Genomic DNA, 23475 nt, shown 5'->3' with positions numbered 1-23475 from the left:
CAGGCATTGCGCTCATTCCTGTTTTCCGCTAACACACACATAGACACACAACAAAACATTTGTGAGCGCTAGTAAATTTATTGAAATTATTTACTTTGCTGAGTATTATTAAGTGCGGCATTAAAAGTTTTTATTAAGCGCATATTTCATATTCAATTGCCTAATTATCACGCGCGCATGTGTGTATGTGTGTGTGCGCATAGTTTCTTCATTTGACTGTTTTATGTCGTCGTCTACGGTGTTGTAAATAACCGTGAAAAGACACTTGTGGCGGGACGAAATATTGCGCACAATAAAAGTGCCATTAAAACGGCTTACATTGTTGTTGCGGAAGCGGGAGTGTCGCACTCGGAATTTGGTAGCGGCGCACTCACACACACATACAGTAAAAATGCAGTGGCTGCTGTTGAAGAACATTGAGAAGACGTTGGCCTATGTGAAACGCATGAAAGGTGAGCGACGCACACAGTTTTTGTAATTTATTGGAATTTTTTGCTGTGCTAGACATGGAAATCTGACATTATTTGTGGGCATATTTAACGAATATTTAAGGAAAGATGCTAGTCTGTGTTGTTGTTGACATTTATGCTGTTTTAATGTGCATTATGCAGCTTATTTGTAGTTTATAGGATAGTTTACAGACTTGAAAGTGACAATAAGTTAATTTGGTTAATAAAAATTTAGTATGCTTAGCTCTGTTAGGTATTTTGATTTTCTCACATTTACGTTTGTGTAGATAATTCTGTTTTTTGATATTTTTTCTTTTCAAGTTCTAATTTTCTTTTATTAACAGCTCTTTTTGAGAATTAAAAATTTTTTCCAGAAAAAAATTTGAAAAATAATTCTCGAAAATGTTAATCACTTTTGAGAATTATTTTTCAAACTCGAATTTAATAATTTTTTTAGTTTTTTTTTAAATAATTCGTTTTTGAGAAAAGCTTCGTGTTTGATTCTTTCTTCAAATTCGAATTTGATAATTTTTGAAATAATTTGTTTTTGAGAATTATTTTTCAAATTCAAATTTAATAATTTTTTATGATTTTTTTGTAAATAATTCGTTTTTGTTTTTTTGAGATTTTTTTTTCAATTCTGAATTTGATAATTTTTTTTTTTAAATAATTTGTTTTTGAGAATTAGATGGTTTTTTTCTTGATGAATGCCAAACGGTTTTTGATAACTATTTTCTAAATTCGAACTTAATAATTTCCTGATCTTTTTTTTGACATTTTGTTTTTGAGAAAAATCTTTGTTTTTTTATTTTTTAATGGGAATTTAATAATTTTTCGAGATTTTTCCAAATAATTTGTTTTTGAGAAAGATTTGTTTTTTGACAATTTTTTTCGACTCATTGTTTATAATTTGGTGTTTGAGAAAACTTTGGAGAATTATTTTTCAAATTTGAATTTAATACTCTTTTGGAGACTTGAAAGCGACAGCAAGTTGATTTTGATTCCTGAAAATTCAAAAGTGTTCCAAATATTGTTATTTTCTAATATTTTTTAAAATATTTTTTCATAATTGTTGTTTTTTGGAAAATATTTTTTTTTGAATTCGAATTTACATATTTTTAATTTCAGAAATGTTTTTTTTTTTAATTTATAATATTTTTTGGAGTCTATACATGTATGTATATTTCATATATATTACGAATTACATACATACATATATATTTTTTTCAAATTCAAATTTAATAAATATTAATTTTTTTTGGATATTGTAAGCGACAATAATAAATTTTGACCTATAAAGTTTGAGAGGAATTCGATGTATTGCTATGTTCCAAAATAGTTTTTTTTGGTTGCTTCAGAAATATAATTTTTTTTATTCAAGTAAAAAAATTTTGTTTTGAAAATAATTATTTCTGAAAATTATTTTTTGAAAAATACATTTTTACCAGATTCGAATTTAACAATTTGTGTTAGAGTATTCTTTTAGAATTATTATGTTTTTCAAATTCAAATGCAATAATTTTTTTAATAAATCTTTTTCAGAATAAATAATTTTATCTCAAATTTGAATTCAACAAATGTATTGTGATGTTCCAAAATATATTTTAACTCCTTTTTTTTAGAAAAGATTTGTTGTTTCTGATTTATTATTAATTTTTTAAATTCAAGTTAAATTTTTTTTGAAAATAATTTTTTTCAAAACAATTTTATTTGAAATTTTTTATTCAAGGTATAGTTTTTCGTAGCTTCAAGTGAATTTTTTTTTTGAAAATAGTTTTTGTTTGAAATAATTGTTTTCGAAACATTTTTTTTTGAAAATATCTTTTTTTCAAAGTAAAATTTTTCCCAGATTCGAATTTAATCATATTTTTAAATTCAAAATTGAAAATTTTTCAGAGTTTTTAGGCAATAATATTGTTTTCGCTTATATTTTAAAAATATTTTGTTTAAAAGATTTTGTTTAGATAGTTATTTTTTTTTTTCAAATTCAATTATTATTATTTATTTTTCTAAATCATAAGTTCTTATTCTGATGTTTTGATTTTTTCAATTGCGAAATGAAATCGTATAAAGTGTACTCATGAATTATGTCATTAGAATATAAATCACAAATTTCAAAATAGCTCTCACAGTCATAATGTCAAAATCAGCTGTTTCACATTTTTTATATTCCAAAAATTTAATTTTCGAATATTACCAAAAATAAAAGATCTCAAAAGCATGAACATTTTAACAAAACGGGACGTTAATATTTTGAATATTTTCGCATGCAGAAGCAGCTGTTTTAACAACACAACTTTATCTAATTGAATCAATTTGAGTACTCATAAAGAAATATATTTCATACATATATATGTATGGATATGCCATTTTTTTCCAGAGACTAATTTTTATTGCAAAACAGAATTTTAAGAAGTTAGATAATCTAGTACTGAACATTTATTTTCTTTAAAACAAAGCATTTGAAACAAAATTATAGTGAAGAACGCAATATTTTCATTTTGGAAGTATTCATCTCAATAGTCGATCGATTATAACATTTTCCGATTTTCGATAATTATTGATTTTTTGATAATTTAACTAATTATATAATTTATTAATTAAGAAAGTTCGAGAAATTTTGTTATTAATCTGCCGCTGTTAAAATCTAGTGCACTTGCGCACCACGGCGTATGAGTGACTTTTTGCTATGTAGTTAAATGAACATAATTTCAAATAGTTATGGGTATATAAACTGTGTTCCAAATGGGGTCGTACATATTCACCTATATTGAGTGCACATTTTCAATGACTTGTTGCGGCTGCTGCACCCGCCGAGTGCGTCTAGCCTTCAAATGATCATTAAAAAGAAAATCGGCCAATAACCGCATGCACGGTGTCTAGTAAATTATCAAGCATAATTTATTATCTACTTTAACATAATTCTTACTACTTTGACATCAGTATGAAGAAAACCAAAAATGAAAAAAAAATCTTACAACAAAATGTTTATTTCGCGCTTTGAAGAATTTTTCAATCTGTGTGCGCTATTTGGTATTATAAAAATTTGACTTGTAAATTGTAAAAGTGTCAAAAAATGTCAACATTATATTACATACATAAACCAACTAAATTGAAAAAAATACATATAAATGAAGAAAAAAAAGAAAAACAAACAAAACAACGCAATTTCTGTAATGCAATGTGATTTTAATGGGCCACTTGTGACGCACATGATAGCCTTTAACAAACAAAAATAAGCGTAAAATCAAAACAAAAGAAGCGAAAAATACTAAAAATCAGAACAAAGCAAAACAAAGCAAAAAAACATTTGAATACACATAAAAAAGAATATAACACTTGAGAAAAAGTGAAAAATATAGCACTTAAACGGCCGGCATTACGCGGCAGACGCGACGAAGTCGCCAACTCTTTAATATGTCTGCGGCTTACTTACGCTGCTTTATTGGCGTCGACTGACTTTTGATGCGTTTAATGATGAACTCTATAATAAATTTTTCTTTAAAATAATTTGCGCGTTAAAGCCTTTTGAGTTTTAAAAATACTTAAAATTTTAAGTAATGCACTTTTTTTAAATATAAAATACATAAAAATTTTACACTTCACTATCATTTATTGAAGTTCAACGCCTATAAATACTTAGTCTAGGTTTATTTAAAATTAAATTGCACGCACATTGATATGCGCCGCTGCCCTCAGCTCCTGCCACCTTATCACCGTGCCTGCGTATTTTTAAAAATATTCATTTGTCTCTGCCAGGGTTGTTGGTCCCTGCCGCTGTCCGTACTTGCGTCGTCTGCCCAAGACGGTCGTTAGGTAGGCCAATGGGTTCGCCAAGTCGGTTGTTGGCTCAAGATATATAATTTAAAAATAAATAAAACAAATTGCGAAAAAAAGTGAAAGCGTGAATGCGTGGGTTGATTGTCGCACAACTGCAAAAAACAACAAAAAAAAATGAAATGAATTTGATTTAAAAAATGCTAATTTGCATAGCGGTATATGCAATAAACCTATACATATGTACTTATAGCAATTTACGCATGAGATTGCAGTAGCGTTGAAAAATATGAAATATGACAAATGCATGGTAATAAAGATTATTTAAAAAAGTATTAAAAATAAAAAAAATATTTATTTAAAAAAATATAATAAAAAAACAAAATTATATATGAAAAATTGAAAATAATAAAAGAAAAATTACTCAAATAAATAATTAAAATTAATCTGAGAATTGAATTAAAATTTTACAATTATATAAAGTTTTTAAATTAAAATAAATCATAAAATATATAATAAAATGAAAACAATTAAAATAAAGGAAAATAAATTATATAAATAATATACATAAGCTAAAAAAAAAAATAAACACAAAAATAAACTAAATAACTAATGAAAAAGAAAATAAAATTAAAACAAATAATTTTAGTAAATAAAAACAAAAAATAATACAAAAAAAATAAAAGAAAATAAATTTAAAAAAATGACAAAATAAATAATGAAAAAGAAAATAAAATTAAAACAAATAATTTTAGTAAATAAAAACAAAAAATAATACAAAGAAAATAAATTAAAAAAAATGTAAAGAAATAAATAAAAAAATTTAAAAATTAATACAGAAAACAAACTAGTTTAAAAAACACCTTAAAAAAAATTTAAATAGAAATTAAAAAAATATAAGATAATATATTAAAATTGTATAAAAATAGATGTCAAAAAATTAATAAAAAAATTTACAAAAAAAATACTACAAATAATAAAAAAAAAATGAATACAAAAGAAATTTAAAAATATATAAGGTAATATACAAAAAATAAAAAAGTACACATGAAAATAAACTAAATAAATAATGAAAAATAAAATAAAATAAAAAAATTTACTGAATAAATGGCAACAAAATAAATTTTATAAAAATAGTTATTAAAATATTTAATATATAAACTCAGTGTATTTATTGTTTTTTGTTGGGTGAGGTGGTGGAAAATGCCTTTCGTATCAACAGTGCTGTGGTCACAGCAACGGTACGTGCCACTTACAGGACACTAAAAACCACCGCTCTAAGAAACCGTCGACCACCTCGCGACCAATTTTGCATTACTTCAGGATGGCATTCCGTATTTTTCATTGGGAGATTTGCATCTGCGCACTCGCGTCCAGGATTCGTTTTTTGCTGCATAGCAGATTGCTGCGAATTTCTTGATAATCCCCTAGTTTGCTTCACTTTCCAGCATAACGCTGGTTAAATTGTCCGCGTTTATTGGGCCAACTAGGTTTTCTACAGCGGTGCGTTCTCGTTGTCAGCACACACATTTGTGCTGTGTACATTCTTTGAAAGAATGTGTGTTCAGCGTCGTCATCTGTCGCGTCGTTGTATAGGCATGACGGCTCTTTCACTATTCCCATTCTGAGGAGGTATATTATGAAGTATCGGTGACCGAATAACAGCTGGGTTATGTAAAAATCGACTTTTCTGAATTTACCGCTCTGAGGGCTGCGTTGCTGTATACTCTGGTCATTACCTTACGCCGGTTTTCCTTTCCCAGATCTCGGCTCCGTATAATAAGACGCCTCCTATTTTGGTCTGTTATTATCATAGTCTGCTCAGTTGGTAGGGGATTTTCGCTGCCTTTCCTGCGGCTTGCTGAATCCAGAAGATGTCCTATGAATATCCGAGTCATTCTTATACTTATTTCGAGGGTTATGTGCTTATTGGTTAGCAGTAGTAGCTCCTTTTTTTTCGTATTCACCTATCTAGCGCTGTTGAAGGCTTATCGGACATCTAAAGTCGCCGACAACACTTTTATTTTGTATTATGCCGTGTTGTCAAGGGGACAGCCCTCCAGCTTCGTTGGTAGGCTTCGAGACTGGGTTTAAATAGTCTTTTATAGAGCATTCCCGCTGCATCCAGCATGCATAGAATAGAGAATATTTTGGGTTCGAGGCAGGCCGTTCTGCAGCCTTCATTTCCAGGATTTTTGTTGGATCCTGGTATAAATAAAATAAACAAAATTAAATTGCAAAAAATAATTTTAAAAAAATATAAATAAAATAATTTAAAAAAATATAAATAACATAATGTAAAAAAATATAAACAAAATAATTAAAATAAATACAGATATTACATTGATGATATTTATTTATTTATTTATTTACGATATAAATAACAATAAAATACATAAAAATATTTGTCGGAATATTTGAATTTTTTTTAAATATATTTCTGTCCAAAAAATTCCACTATTTGATAATAGACGACAATATAAGAATATAATAGAAGCTTATTATATAACAAAAATGCACATACTAATATTCTGATTATTTTTTTACTAAAACTATTTTTTTTATTTTCTTGGTTTTCTGTTTGTATTCGATATTTGTTCTCACCTGTTCTTTGTCTTCAAATATTTAGCTCTTTTTATTACTTTCTAAAGCCAAACAGGCAAGCCTTTCTATTACAAAAAGCAAAACAATATTTCAAACTTCGTGGGCGTCTAAAAAATAAATAATGATAATGAAGCTGAAAAGTAGTAAAATACATATGTACAGAGATATGTATATAATACTATACTTTTGCATACATACATTTTTGCACATCATATAGATAGATAGATATAGATAAACATCCTTTCCCTTGCCGTTCTCCCCGCCGGTTTTCAATTTTTAAACAAAATAAAAATATTTTTCTTTTCTACGCATTTGGTGAGAAGACAAGTGTATGCTATGCGCCTGAGTGTCAAGACTTTTGGACAGTTGACTACCGTTATGAGTCCACATTCAACAAAATATCACGAGTTTTTGCCGACTCAGCAGCAAAATTGTCACGCTCGTAAATTTACAGTGGCAGTGATGCGAAAAAAAATTAAAAAATCGTATATAAAAACCGTATAGTATAGTTGATTTTGTCAATAGCCTTCGGTTAGTGGGCGTGTTCGCCGTTGCGGTATATTGCACGTATAATCCATGTTGCTTTTCACCTTTATATATTAGTTCTGTGTTTGGCAATTTTTGATCGAATTTTGCGAATTTTGCCGCTATGACGCTGGCAGCGCCCGCTGATTGCTGTGATTGGCAGCGCTGCCGCATTGCCAAATGTAGCTAGGCATTCGTAATTACCGACATTAAATTGACATGTAATTGAGGTGGGTAAAAATATATGAAATAAATATGAAATTAATAATTTATGTGAACGCTGGTGGTTGCATGCGCGACACGCGAAATTGACAGTATTAGTCAATTAGAGTAAATCCAATTTGGACATTTGAAGAGCAATAATATTATTTGTGTGTGGGTATAGCTTGAGCGGTTGAAAAATAAGAGACAATGAGTTATTAATAGAATTTGCATGTATGTACAGCATGTAGTGTATTTTTCTCTCTTTTATAATTTTTTTTTGCGAGCTTGGCAAACATTCCAAACTTTGGAAGAACCGTTTTTTAGTTTACAAATAAAAAAAAAACAACAATGAAAGTTAATGGTTGCATTGAAACTACAATGCTCTATACAAATGCAAAAAGCTCTTTACAAGTACTTGTTTCCTATAGTTCAATTTGTATGTCAGCTATATGTAATAGTGATCCGAACTGAATAATTTCTTCAGAAAATGCCTTATTGCTTGAGACAATAATCTATACCAAATGTCGTGAAAATATCTTTTCAAGTGAAAGAGTTTTACATACAAGCGCTTGTTTCCGTTCCTTCAGTTTGCATGACAGCTATATGCTATAGTGATCCGCTCTAAAATTTTTTTTCGGAAATTACATAATTGCTTCAGGTAATAATCTATACCAAAAATCGTGAATAGATCTCTTCAAATGAAAGACTTTTCCATACAAGCACCTGTTTCTGATACTTCAGTTTGTATGGCAGCTATATGCTATAGTAATCCGATCAGAACAAGTTCTTCAGAAAATGCATTATTGCTTCAGAAAATAGTCTATACCAAATATCGAATATATCTCTTCAAATGAGAGAGTTTTCCATACAAGCCATTTTTTTAATAGTGCAGTTTGTATGACAGCTATATGCTATAGTGATCCGATATCAGCGGTTCCGATAAATGAGCAGCTTCTTGAGGAGAAAAGCACACATAAAAAATTCTAGATCGATATCTCAAAAACTGTATGACTATATTGCGTATATGCAGATGTACGTGGGTCTCCGACATTGGATGTTCCAATTTTCATGGTAAGCTTCATATACGCAGTTTAAGGTATAAAAACATATGTAAATGTACATTAGCATACATTTTATATCATTTTGCTAAACATTGCTTGCCATTTTGGCAGCTTTGCAAAAATTCCATCCATCATCAATGTCCGTAGATTTGCTAGACTTAAGAAGAAAAACATTTGTATATTGATATTGTTTTAAATATTTGGTTTCAGGGCTTAAGATGAAAAATATTTGTATATTTTAATTATTTTGTTTATTTTAATTTTATTTATTTTATTGTGTTTTGGTATTTTTTATGTATTTTAAATTTTGTTTGATATTTTTTTAATTTTGTTATTATTTTTTTAACATTTTTTAAGTTTTTTTTAATTATTTTTTGTGCCTTTTACCTCCGCTTTTCAAATTTTTGCCACACTTCTTTATAAACATACAAATGTAAATATATACATATGTATGTTCGACAAGTTTTCTCTGGTTGTCGCTTCACAGCCAACCTCCAGTTCTCAGAATTTCACTACAAAAAAAAAAAAACAAAATCAAAATTCAACCCAAGCAATAAAGTTTGTAAATGTTTATTACACTCATTGTATATTTCGAATTTAAATTTTATTCGTTTTTTTCTCCGTTGGTCTTGTGCGAAAGGTCCAGTTGCGCCATAGCGCAAATAATTAGCAAACAGTCAGCATTTATTACTGTTATTGTATATGTATTATTGCTAATCATTACTACATATAGGTGTTCTATTATGACGTTGTTTTTAACTAAATACCGACTTGTTGCGTGGGTTTATCTAATTTTCTCTATTTTTCATTAGTCCACACTGCCGCCCGCCTGTCTATTTTGTTTTCGAAGCAGTTTATCATTCAGCTGCTGTTTATTTGTAATCAACATTTTAGCTTATTTTCATATGTTTAACATTTGATTAGCTGCTATGCGATGTGATGACTAATCGATGATCGAACTTTTTTATAATTTTTTGGAATTTTTTTTCATAAGAAAATTCTTTTTATTTTGGTAAAAATTAAAAAAAAAGTGAAAATAATTTTTTTACGCAAGCGTTAGATTGATGGCGTGCTGTGAAATTTGTATTTTGAATAAGAATTCTCTGCATTATTCACTCAGTTGCCACGGAACTATCGAAATCGAACCACCATAACATATAGCTACCATAAAAACTGGTCGATCAAAATCAAGTCCTTGTATAGAAAACTTTTTTATTTGATAAAGTATCTTCACGAAACTTGCCATGGACTATTTTCCAAGGCTACTGAATAATGTCCGAACATATTCTTCATATCGGACTAATATAGCATATAGCTGTCATATAAATTGATCAGTGAAAATCAAGCCTTGTATGGAAAACTTCTTTATATGATGAGGTATTCCCTCTAAATTTGGCATAGATTACTTTCCAAGGCAACGGTATAATCTCCAAACATATTGTTCAAATCGGACCACTATATCATCTAGCTGTCATACAAACTTACCAATCAAAATCAAGTTTTTGTATGGAAACTTTATCATTTGTGAAACTTTACCTTTTATGCACCTCATTACCTTGAAACCAAAAGCCATATTTATACATACATCTATATACATATATATGTAGAGTAATAAAAGGAAATCCACCTTCAAACTCAATTAAAATTGTGTTAAAAATAAATTCTCAAGCTGTCGTGTACAAAATTTCACATGCTCATTTGTACGAAATGTAGCATTTAAATATAATTTAATTACAGCGTTTATTTTGCTTTAATTTTGTTCTACCGTTAAATTAGCTGAATTCTTCAATCATCTATAATGTCTAATAAATACGCTGCATAATGCTATAAAGCGGAATTAGCGTTGAATATTTGGCGATTAAAAGCGCATGTGTGTTTTCCTTTCATTTTGAGTGGGCGAGACAGCGATTTTTTTTAATTAGTAATAATTTAAGATTTCGTTAACTTATATTTTATAGTATTTTGACTAAATATTTTTGTTGTTAATTTGTTCGACACGTGTGCGACTAAGGTGAAAAATATGTCAATCATTGGTGATTTACAACGGCTACGAAAGGAGTGTCACATGATTTTTAATAAGTATGTGTTAATACTCAGTAGAGATTTTTCGAAATTATGGGCCGTTGCATTTTTAATAATTAAAATATGATTTTTGAGTTCGAAATGCCGTGAAAATGCAATAACTTTTCTGCTAAAAAAAAAATTTATTTCACATATTATTCACATATACAAAAGTTACATACCTTTTTATATCCTACAATATTTTTTCTATGGAGATCGTAGTTTTGCCGGAAATCGGGATAAGCTATTCTTAACTCTTCAAAATTCAATCTGTTCCTCCTTTTCCAGCCCTCATATCGCCCTTAAATTATTTTTCCCTTAATGGTTTTTATTTCATCTTTCGTTTTCGATCGAGATAACCTCTTCCTAACTCTTCAGAATTCAACGACGCCCCTTTTCTTTCTCTTCTAGATCTCAGATAGCACTTAAACTATTTTTCACTTAATGTTTGCTATTTCACCTTTCTTTATCTCTCGAAATAAACTTTTCTCAACCCTTCAAAATTCAACCACGTCCCTTTTTCCTCCTTTTCCAGACCTTAGATCGCCCTTAAATTATTTTCCCCTTAATTCTTGCTATTTTATCTCTCGTTTTCGATGAGTTTCAACCTACTATGTATTTCTTTATTTTTTTCACTTTCAAAGGCTTCTGCTTTAGTCTATTCCTATTTCCTACCAGCGCACTCAGTTTCTACAAGTTCGTTAGTTTTTTATGCCAATGTGTATATTTTTATGTCTTGAATTTTTTTGGTTTTCAAATAAACATTCAGACAACTGAGGCACGCGTCGATTAATCGGGTAATAAAAACGACAAAAAGTCTTTTGATGCGAAAAAGTTTTATTTATCGTTAAACTTGTTAAATGGTTTTGAAACTAAAAAAAAGGGAAAATTGAAAGAAAAATACAACTAGAAAATTTAAAGAAAAATTCACACTAATAACAAAAACAAAAAAAAGTTAACTTCGGTGCCCCAACACTCTTCAGAAATACTAAAATTTCCATATAAAAATTTGATTTTGATTGGTGAGCTTATATGACAGCTATAAGCTGCAGTGGTCCGATTTAAGCAATATCTGCGGTGGTCATGGTGCTACCTTGAAAAGTAATCCATGCCAAGTTTCGTGAAGATAGATCATAAAATGAAAAAGTTGTCCATACAATTACTTGATTTTTGATCGATCAGTTTGTATGGCAGCTATATGCTATAGTGGTCCGACAACAGCGGTTTTGTAGCTTCTTGTAGAGAAAAGAACGGGTCCAAAATTTCAGATCGATAACTCAAAGATTGAGTGATTAGTTCGCATGTAGTAGCGGAGGGACGTTAGCCAACGCGACTCAGCTTGCCACGCTGGTCATCTATATACTATTTATATAACACTTTGCAAGGTATCCTACTTTTCCTTCTGGGTATTCACGTTTCGTGGCGTACATAATACTTGTTATTTAATTTATAAAAATACTTTTTATTAAAAGAACTGTATAAATACTAAAGAGAAATCGAAGAATATACATAAATGCTAAAGAGAAATTTTGCTGAAATTCGAGCGATTCGCTTTGCTATTTTTAACAGACTTTTGTTCGTAATTTTTTAATTTCTGTAATTTTTCTTTTAACTTCCCGTTATTTTAATCAAAATATCTATATTATTTTCTCATTATTTATTTATTATTCATAATTATACATTCTATTATTCTCTTCCTATTTAGGCATCGATTAATTGATCGCTACTATTTTTACCTGTATATACTACATAACCAGATAAATTATTTGTAAACAAATGGCGGTGATTTGGTTTTGATAAATATGTTTTAATTTTTTCTTTTTTTTGGTAATTGTTGATTTCTTTCCTTTGTTGATTTGCGTCAATAATTGACGTATTTGATACTATATTTGCTGCGTTTCGGAAAAATTGATATATTCTGGGCAAAATGATGAAATAATTAGTTTGTAAAAGTTGTCAGTTGACAATTGAGTTGTAGCATTTGCTAAAATACATTTATGGAAAAATTAGGGAAATTTTAATAAATGTTGTTATAGCTCAACTTAAGTTAAGTCATCATATTATTATGCTTTATTTCCTTAAAAATGAACAAAGTGAGTTCTCTTTGGCCTATAATAGCGCGCCATTAATTTCTTCGTTTTATATCGATATCGATAAGAAAATATGCACATATCATTTTCTCGCCAATAAGCTGGTAATTTGTGGGAAACGTCTATATTGAACCACTATCGTGTATAGCTGCCATACAAACTGAACAATCAAAATCAAGTCGTTGTAGTGAAAACTTTTTTATTTGATGAGGTATCTTTATGAAATTTGGCATAGCTAATTCTCCAAAGCAACGCAAAGAATTAACGAAAAAATTGTTCAGAGCGGACTACTATAGCTTATATTCTTCATAGAAATTTGTATAATGATATTTTTCTACCCTTTTATGCTATAAGAAATGCAACTATGTGGGGTATTATAGCTTAACTAAGTAAACGTTTCTTGTAATATTTATGAGTATTTTGACTTTACTAATGATTATATCATATACATATGTATGTGTAGTGACGTTTCCACCAAATGTCTATACAAACAGAAAGTACAATTTATACATTTGAAAATGTAATCTATGAGCACAAATCGCGAATTCGCATAATTCCTGCACATGCAGCGTCTAAACTTACATATGCAACATTTCAACACCCAACAACTGTAAATACGCATTTTATGTATCATCTAAATGCGGTGTATTTATAGGCGCCAACAACTGCAGCATTTCCAAAATTCGAACAGGAATAGTTTGTTGAAACTAACAGCGGGCAATTATAGCAATATGCATACGCACATAAGTAGGTACATGCGAACATACATACATATATGCAACCATATGTACATATGTATATACTTGATTACATGCTTGTACCGTTGTTTACAACGCTCAGCGCATATAGAGCGTGCAATAAACATTTGTTTCTAATATGTTCATATGTATGTATGTACTATATGTATAAATGTATCTGTGTATATTTTTTTATAAATTAATAGTTATGTGCTTACGTCGAGAAGTGGGCGGGTCAGTGTGCGATGTGTTTTCAACACATCAATATTAAAGAAGGCAATCGTAAATATTACTGTAAAGCCATAAGTTAAGGCGAGTGAGAACATATACTTACATACCTGCATACAGGCATACATAAATACATACATACTTACGTACATATGCAAACATATATACAGACTTACACATTCACACATCGAAACAGACATACATACATATTAACACACATAAACAGGTATACTCATACATACATAAATACTTATACATATACATATTTATATGCCTTCCAATCTGCAATGAACTCGAATTTTGATGTGCCACCTCCAGCAGCGCCGCTTGTAACATATGTATTTGTACCTTTCAACACGCTGACAGGTAATGCATGTAATCTAATTTGATTTGTCGATTTCCTGTTGCAAATTACTGCAACAAATAAGGGATTTAAGCGCAAAAAATGTGTTAAATTGGAAAATGCAAGAAAAATTCCCAAACACAGCGCCGAAAATTAACACAATTTGTGGTTGTTGTTGTTGTTTATAGCAAAAGGCACAAATTATATGAACAAATGTATATTCATACATACACAAACGGGTGCACTATTGAAAAATCAATTAACAAAAATTTATGCATCCTTGATTTTGAAAAATTCTAAAACTATTTTGACTTTTTATGACATTGCTTCGAAATAACTGCATAACTCATTAGCGGTCATTATCAGTGCTAATATATGGTTATTATGATACAGTTTGACATCTGTTGATCGGGTAATTAGCGCATAATAAAGCGAAAGTGTTTGACCAAGGACATTGAAAGTTATTATTGACAGCTGATTGTCACCAAAATAATGCAAAATTATGTATATTCATTGCTAAAATGAATATACTATGAGTCTGTGTAGGTATGTTTGTGCGTAAGTATGTATTCATATCTATAGTGAGCTTAAATAATAAACAAGACATCGAACGTTCCGCTCATGCGAATAAATTTGCGCTGAAATCAAGCTATAGTTTAGCCAAATCGAAGGTCTCCAGTTTATTTCATTTTAGTATTTTAAGTAAAATATCTTTTACTATAGGATAGTGCACATAATAAAAATGAAATACATATACTTTTTCGTTTAAAATATATATGTTTTTTTTTTTAATATTTCATGATATGCAATTTTGTAAGAAAATACTTAATACAGTTTTTTTTGTAAATTTTTTGTTTAAAAAAAATAATTTACTTAAATTTTTTTGTTTGATATAAAAATTCTGATAAAAAATCTTACAGAATATTTTTTCTGAAAATTTAAAGAATATTTTTTCTGAAAATTTAAAGAAATAAATTGTTTTCTTTAATTTTTTCTGATATAAAATTTTATATGAAAAATCTAATACGAATTTTTTTCTTTAATTTTTGTAAATAAAACATGTAAGCAATAATCTAATTTTTTTTTTAAATTTGAGAAAGTAATCATTTTTTATAATATAATCTGAAAAATCGAATATCAAAAGATTTTAAAATTTGAATTTGTTAAATTTTTTAATGTTTTTGACAAATTATATATTTTTCTTGATATTTTCTGATATAAAATTTATACGAATATAATCCAAAAATTTTCGAAGAAAAATGTAATAGAATTTTTTTCTGAAAATTTTGTTAAAAAAAAAACATTTTCTTTAATTTTTTTTTTAAAAAAATTTATATATATCGGAAAATCTAAGCCCAAAAAAAATTTTGAAAGTTTTGTTCAAAAAATACATTTTTCTAAAATTTTTTTTATATGAAATTGTATATGAATCTATTACAAAAAATTTGCTGACATTTTTTTGCTTAGAAAAATATATAAATAAAATTATTTAAAAAATTTAATTAAAAATTAAAAATGTGAGTGTCTTAAACATTTTTTTAATTTAAGTTAAATAAAACTTTTTTCTTTAATATTTTCTGATATAAAATGTATACAAATATAATCCAAAACGACATTTTTTGATGAAGAATCTAGTAGACAATTTTTTCTGTAAATTTTGTTAATTAAATTTTTTCTGATATACAGTTTTAATTGAAAAATCTAAACCAAAGTTATTGTTTTGATTATGTATAAATGTAATCCAAAAAATGCTTAGAAAGATTTTTTTTTCTGTTTCTTTGAACTAAAAAATTTACTGTTAAAAATTTTAAAAATTTGAGTTTCTTGAATTTTTTTAAATTTATTTGTTAAATGAAGAATTTCGCTTTAATATTTTCTGATATAAAATTGAATACGAATATAATCAAAAACAAAAACATTTTTAAAAATTGTTACTTAAACAATATTTTTTATTTTATTTTTTCTGTTATAAAAAATATGAATTTCTCAAAATCTTTATTTAATTAGTTTTTTTTTTGGTTTTAATTTTAAATGTTTCAAAATTAAAATTTTATTTTTTTGCTTTGATTATGTATAAATGTAATCCAAAAAATGCTTAGAAAGATTTTTTTCTGTTTCTTTGAACTAAAAAATTTACTGTTAAAAAATTTAAAAATTTGAGTTTCTTGAATTTTTTTAAATTTATTTGTTAAATTAAACAATATTTTTTATTTTATTTTTTCTGTTATAAAAAATATGAATTTCTCAAAATCTTTATTTAATTAGTTTTTTTTTTTGGTTTTAATTTTAAATGTTTCAAAATTAAAATTTTATTTTTTTTGCTTAAAAAATTAATAATGGAATATTTTTTTTTTTTGTAAAATGCAAATCCAAAAAATTTTATCTAAAAAATTTCAAAATTTCAATGTTCTAAAATCTTAATTCAATTATTTTATTTTTTGTGTTTTTTTTTTAATTTTAATTTCAATTTTAAATGTTTCAACATGAAAAATTTCAAATTTCGTTTTAAATAAATGTTTTATTAAAAAATTCGTTTTAATGAAAATTTAATTTTTTTTTACTATTTTAAATGTTTTAAAATGTAAGTTGTATTAAATGTCAATTTAGAATCAGCTACCATAAATACAAAATTAATGTCCCAAATCACTAAACCTTGCTGCATACAAACTTTCATATATGTACATCCACATTTATGCACATGTGTTTGTATTTCATGCAATCAATATTTTTATAAAATTCTGCTTCACTTTGATCTTGCATAATAGTCAATTTTTCATTTCTACAAAGATGCCGTAGTTTAATTGATTTGCCAATTACTTTCGTTTTCCACACGCTCGTGCTACTTTTACTTCGTTGTTTTGTAGGCATTTAGTGTAAGTTTGTGCATTAATTTCGCTTATAGTCGCCATGTTATGAGTGATCGTGACCCAAAAATGCATTACATTCGTTTCGTTGTTTTTTGTCATGCATAGCTGACTATTTTTGGCTTTTAGAAAATATTAAAAATAAACGCGATTATTGTAAATTCATATTTTGATCATGAAATAAACTTGTAAAATAAATAAACAAACTCTCCCATGAAAGTAGTCGTGCATGCACAAGCATGTAAATTCATGTGCAGTAGGGATTTTGCGACGTGACAAAGATTAAGTATACGCCGCGTAGTGCCAAATGGCATTGTTTAAGTGCTACACAACCGCACAGCAGGCGCAATGGAGGAGATTTATATAATATATGCATGCTTGATTTATGACTAACGAAATTATCGTAAATATGAGCGTTGTGACTGCGTCTATGTTAAGCGGGTTCAAAGCACTTGAATGCTTTAACTATGACCGGCCCCTTCCACCTTTTTTGACGAATCCCCACCTGAGCAAAATTTTCGGAGTAAAGGCGGGATGCTAAATATATACGCCTACATATATTTGGTACTCGTAAATATTTCAATCGTTTAGCCGAAGTATTTCGATTTATTTATGCTAATAAATCAATCAAATATTTGCGTTTCGTTAATCCATTAACTCGCAGTTAATTGCCTTGTAAACGAAATACGAGAAAATAAAAGGGAAATAAAAAATGAAGTAAGGAAAATTTAAGAATTTGAAATTGAATGGAAAAATAATAATAAAAAAATAATGGAAAAAAACTAAAATAATGAAAAAATTTAATTAAAAATTGAATGAAAAAATTTGATAAAAATTAAAAAATATATATTAAATAATATATACGTGTGCTCTTCCGATCTTGGGGCTGGTAAGAAAAAAATATAGAATTTTAAATAAAATTAAAAATGAAATAAAATAAAAAAATTAAATATTAAAAAAATGATTGAATAAAAAAGTTTATTAAATTAAGACCAAGAATAATAAATATAAGAAATAAAAGAATAAAAAATAAGAAAAATTTATAAATTTGAAATTGCAAGGGGGCAAAACTAATTAAAAATTAAAGTAAAGAATTAAAATAATATAAAAAATAATAGGAAAAAATTAATTAATTAACTAAATAATTAAAAATTTGATTTAAAAATATTAAAAAAAATTAATATATATGACAAACATATTAATGTTATTAAAAGCTAAATAAAACAAATAAAATATTTGAATTAAAAAACAATTTGGAATTAAAAAACAATAAATGAAAATAAAAAAATTAAATTAAATTAAGAACAAGAATAAAAAATATGAAAAATATAATTAAAAAATTATAAAACAATTAAAAAATAATTATAAAAAAGGTAATAATAATAAATGTAATAAATAATTAAAAGTAAATTTAACATTGGAAAAAACAGCAAACAGAGAATAATTAAGAAATGAAAATTAAACATTAAAAATAATAAAAAATTGATAACAAAAAGGAAAAAATTATAATTTTATAATATAAAAAAAAATAAAAATATCTTAAATAAACAGCAAAAATTGTATTCCATAAAATTCCACAATCACATTGTACCGTTAAATGCCAATAACAATCGATCGCATGAATAATTGCGATTACTCACCAACCAAACGGTGCACACAAGCAGACATGGGGCGCGTACGTAAGCATACATATGTATGTATGTATATTACTTAAACTTTTTGCACATATGGCAACAATCGAAAAAAGAAGAGAAATATATATTGAAATGAAATAAAACAATTAGGCGCCAAATGCCAATACAATTAGCCGCGTGTTGAGGGAAATGTTCAAAGCGTACACTCATATTTCCCGGTGCGTGCAAATTCGTTAGCGCTTCACTTGTGAAGGTTTTATTTTTAGCTCACCAAAAAATGCCAATAATTAGTTATTAATTGTTATGTAGACGCACGCAGCACAATTTGCTGCTGCTAGTAATTGAAAGATAATTCTCCTATTACTTTGTGGTTGTCTGTTTATTATATGAATCTACAGTGAGCAACTTTCGCTAGATCATTTTAATAATGAGGAAAAATTATGAATGCATACATAATTCAATTAGGTAAATAAATATGTTGGCAGGTGGTGGTAACTAAATTGGAAAATAAATATACATACATGTGACTGTGTGTTTATGTAGGGGTGCTAATAAAATTAGCTGGTTATGTTAGGCATGTGGAGAAATGGCAGGCAAGTGAAAAAAAAATAATAAAAAAAAGTGAAAAAAAGTTTTTGGCAATAAAAGTGACTGAATGTATCGAACATTTGTAGTAATGAAATAAAGAAAAAAAATAAAAAATCATAAAAAAATAAAAATTAATAAGAAAAATATTAAAAAAATTTATTAAAAAAATGGAATAAAGCATTATAAAAAAATCGTAAAAAATATTAAGAACTAAGAAATTTAAAAAAAAAATTGAAACTTTTTCTAATTTCTTATTATGCAACTTAAATACTTTATAATTGAAAAATCTATCGAATACTATTATTTAAAAACGTTGCCTACATTTCGGAGCTAAAAAAATTGTAAAATTTGAAAAGTGCCATACAATCGTTGTAAAAGTCTCCTTGTTGTAGAAAGCTATTCGTTATTGGGACTAGTTTTAAATTCGATGAGAAGAGTGTTGGTCTACATTTAGGGGCGAAGATTAAAATTTCTCTGGAAATATTTCTAAGTCAATATAGACGTTTTATTCTTATTGAAAAACTACTCTTCATTGAAAAATATATCTAATACATATATTACAGCAAGTGTTGCCTACATTTTGGAGCGATATTGCTTGAAAATTTCTCTTTAATGATTTATTAGATAATATGGATGTTTGACTAATATTAAAATATTATTCCTCATTGAATAATCTATCAAATAGATATATTCAGCAAACGTTGCCTACATTTATTACTGAAAAATATAGCTTTTACTATTATATCTAAAAATTTTGCCTACATTTTGGAGCGAACCAAATTGTTGCGAAAAATGCCAAACTATTTCACTAAAAATCTCTTTTTTGCATAGTATTAGACATTTTTCGGGGTTGCTTATAAACTCGAGTGCTCAGACTCAAGTAGTAACAGGATGTCCAACCCATATTCTCCAAGCTTACATATTGCTTCTCTCATAATACATCCATTTTAGTTTCACTTTTTCTTTTCTAACTCGAATACAGCTGATATACACTTATGTCTACATATAATCTTTACAAATCCTCCAACAGCAACCACTTCTCATGTTCAACCTTCTGCAACCTTGCCAACACTTCTGAATTCAAACAAGGCAAGCATTAACACTTATGTCCCAGGTGCTTTCAGCATGCCATCACACTGACCTGAACTAATATAATATACCTATGTCATGCAGATAGCACGTGAAATATGTGGAAATTACTGGAGAGTGCTTTTAGAAAATTTAAGAAAAATGTCACTCAACTGCAAGTGAAATGTATTTTCCGGCTCAATTGGCTTGAAACTGTTTTGTATGCCTATGGACTACGTGCAAATGTACTGAATTGTATGGAACATACCCTCTAGGGACCGCTTAAGTAGGATCTAATACTAGTCTGCTGCCAGCGTGACGAAGGAGATATTTTTTTAAGATTTGCTTTAGCTTTTAAAAAGTAATAAAAATTTTTTTTAAATCAAATGAGCACTTAAACGCTGCCTGTATTTAGGCGCAGGGTGATATAATGTACCATAGTTGATTCACACCCAACATAGATCTGGTGGTATTATTATTTAGTTCCCTCCCTTTTTCGAGTTCACATTTCTTGCTGTGCATTTTATAAAAGCTTGCACGTATCACAGCTTAAGTTATTGTACATTATTATACAAACTAATATTGCACGTGTCCAAGCTGTGTACGTTTGTACATATACCAGTGTATGTACGTGATTGTTCTGCTTGCTTGACTAATGTTTATAGCTTACCTTGAGCCTTGAGAGGCTTTCAGCTTGCAACGTCACAAAAATTCTTGAAAATGCCAAGTCGCAAGGAATTGTTGTTGATGTGGTGACAACAGGTGCCCAAACTATTGAAAACCCCACAAACACAATTTCATGAAATTGTAGACATATCTACAAGTATTTGCTTTAGCATCACCTGTTCATATATACTTAAGTGTGTACTCGTATGTTACATATACACTGAAGACTTTTGCAGATAACACGCTCAGTGTCAGCTGTTTTTGTTAGTTTTGTTTTTGTAGCAGTGGCCGTCTTATGCATGCACGCCGTTTAATATGATCTTAAAGGGTAGCAATAACACGTTGCCTACATTTGGGCGCATTTATTGTACCTATTAGCGAGGACACGTACCTAATATAGAGATAGTTTTAGAGGAAATGTCAGCTGATTGAAGCATAGTTTATATATTATTGATTAGCTTATAAATATTAGGTATCTAGCAGGGTTTTAAGTTCTTTTATCTCAAATTTCTTAATTCTGAATAAAAAAGTCAATCGAAAATGCTAGATCGAGGAGGGGTGTTTATAACTGAACAAATTTTTTGACGGCGAAGGCTAAACAAAGCTTACTTAGCTTTTGTCTGGAAATATTATGAGTTTATAAATTCGTATGCATGTCTCTAGAGATGATTTCTTGGATTGTTTAAAGAGTCACTCTACAGAGAATTGAATGTTCGGGAGAATTTTATGGAATTTACGAAGTAAATTCACATCTTCGCTATTCCATTTCTCTTTTAGTGTAACATGAAACCTTCGAATTCCTTTCTGAAAATATGTTATGGACTTAAGGTTCGCATCTAGTGTGACAGTTTAAACGAAAGATGATTTTTGGGAACATGAGGAATGAGATACAATTTTTTCTACATGAAAATAAGAAAAAAAAATAAAATCGTTAGGCGAAAGACCTTCCCGTTACCAGTTATGGACTTAAGAGATACATCTAGTGAGACAGCCTAAACGAAAGGCAATTTTCGGAATTAAAAAATTCTATTTTTAAATTTTTAATATACATATCATATATGCATTAGGCTGGGTCAAAATAGGTTATTTTTTTAAAATAATTTTTTGGATCCTTTTTGAAGAGCACCCAATTTTCTACAAATTTCACAAAACAAAATATTTTTTGAAATAGCTGGAAGTGAGATACAATTTTTTCTACCTGAAAATAAGAAAAAAAAAGAATAAGATCGTTAGGCTGAGGACCTTGCCGTTACAACTTAGAGCTCATACTTGGTGATCCTTTCTTAGAAATGTCCATCAACCAATTTTTTTGAGTACGAAGCGAAAAAAAAAAAATATTTTTTCGACCCACCCTAATATACATAAAAAAAATGTTTGAAAAATAATTCAATATTTTTCGAGTTGCATATACATACTTGGGGAGCCTTTTTTAAAGGTTTCCATACCAATTCTGAGTACGAAGTGAAAACAAAATTTGGATTTTTGACACACCCTAATATATGTACATATAAAGTTTTTGAAGAAAAAATTCAACATTTTCCGAGTTGCACAAAGAAAAAATTTGAAAAATTCTCTTTCGAAAAAAAACTCTCTTAAAGATAATTCGATAGAACTAATTTTACCGAGCGGCTCTTCTTTAGAAGGCTGTAACCCAAAAACAACTTAAGATATCGATCTGATGAGCTGACTTAACTGAGTGGCTACGCTTTAGAAGGATGTCGATATAAAATATTTAATAGTATATTGTTATTAAAGGTATCATTAATAAAAATGGAAAAAATCGATTTTTTTTAATTTAGATTTTTTCAAAATTCCCAACTAATCTGAAAACGATTTAACTAGGAGCAATACATACATACATATATACATATGTTTATATTTATCTTGTTCATTATTTTTTTTATGATTTTTAATTCCGCTTGACAACTGCTGGAATATGTTAGTCTCTATGCGTTCGTCAGGACGTGGTCGTCGCAGGTCTATAAAGTTAATTAATGGCTTTGCAACAATAATTTTTTTGAGTTTCTTCTAAATAAAAAATGAATTTGCTAATGTCTGCTTGTGAAACTTGCCAGGTTTCTAAGTTGACTAGCTCCGCGGACGCGTAGGCGTCACCCACACCATTTGCAATTCCACGTATCGCCTCCAGATTTGCTGCCGTAAAGAAGGGAGAGACAAAAAATCTAACGTAAAAAATAAAAAATAAATAAAATGCAATTCAAATTTTAAAGGAAAAATAACAAAATGTAGAAATTTTGGAAAAAACTCGCTCAAAAGCACGCACACTCACATATCATTTAACGCAATTTTAACGAGAAGACGCGAGTAAAATGTGCGAGCCGAAAAATTGGCAATTATTTGTTTGGTCATAAAATTAAAGATAATGGACACTATGCCGAAATTGTTTTGTTGTTGTTGGTGCTTGCTTTTTATACGTATAAAATTAATGCCAGCGCCGCTGATACTTTTGGCTTTTGGCACGCACAACGCAACGCAACGCTTTATCGCCAGCAAGCAGACAGCTCGTCCACGAACAGGCAGCTGCGTGCAACAACAACGTCTAAGTAATAAGCAAA

At 28.3% G+C, this 23475-nt stretch overlaps 1 protein-coding gene across 2 annotated transcripts in view; it reads left to right on the top strand.

Moving 5' to 3' along the window:
* LOC120769375 (serine/threonine-protein kinase meng-po) overlaps positions 1-23475 on the top strand; it is a 50012-nt gene that overhangs the window by 11977 nt on the left and 14560 nt on the right. The window contains exon 1 of one of the 2 annotated variants that reach the window (XM_040096342.1): positions 103-452. The exons of the other annotated variant lie outside the window; for it this stretch is intronic. Within the exon in view, the coding sequence (XP_039952276.1) occupies positions 392-452 (61 nt within the window). The 5' untranslated portion in view covers positions 103-391. Of the gene's footprint in view, positions 1-102; positions 453-23475 lie in introns of those variants that run through there. 2 annotated transcript variants of the gene reach the window in all.

This window comes from Bactrocera tryoni, chromosome 2, assembly GCF_016617805.1.
Source record: "Bactrocera tryoni isolate S06 chromosome 2, CSIRO_BtryS06_freeze2, whole genome shotgun sequence".
NCBI lineage: Eukaryota > Metazoa > Arthropoda > Insecta > Diptera > Tephritidae > Bactrocera > Bactrocera tryoni.
This window is presented reverse-complemented; position numbering and strand designations above follow the sequence as displayed.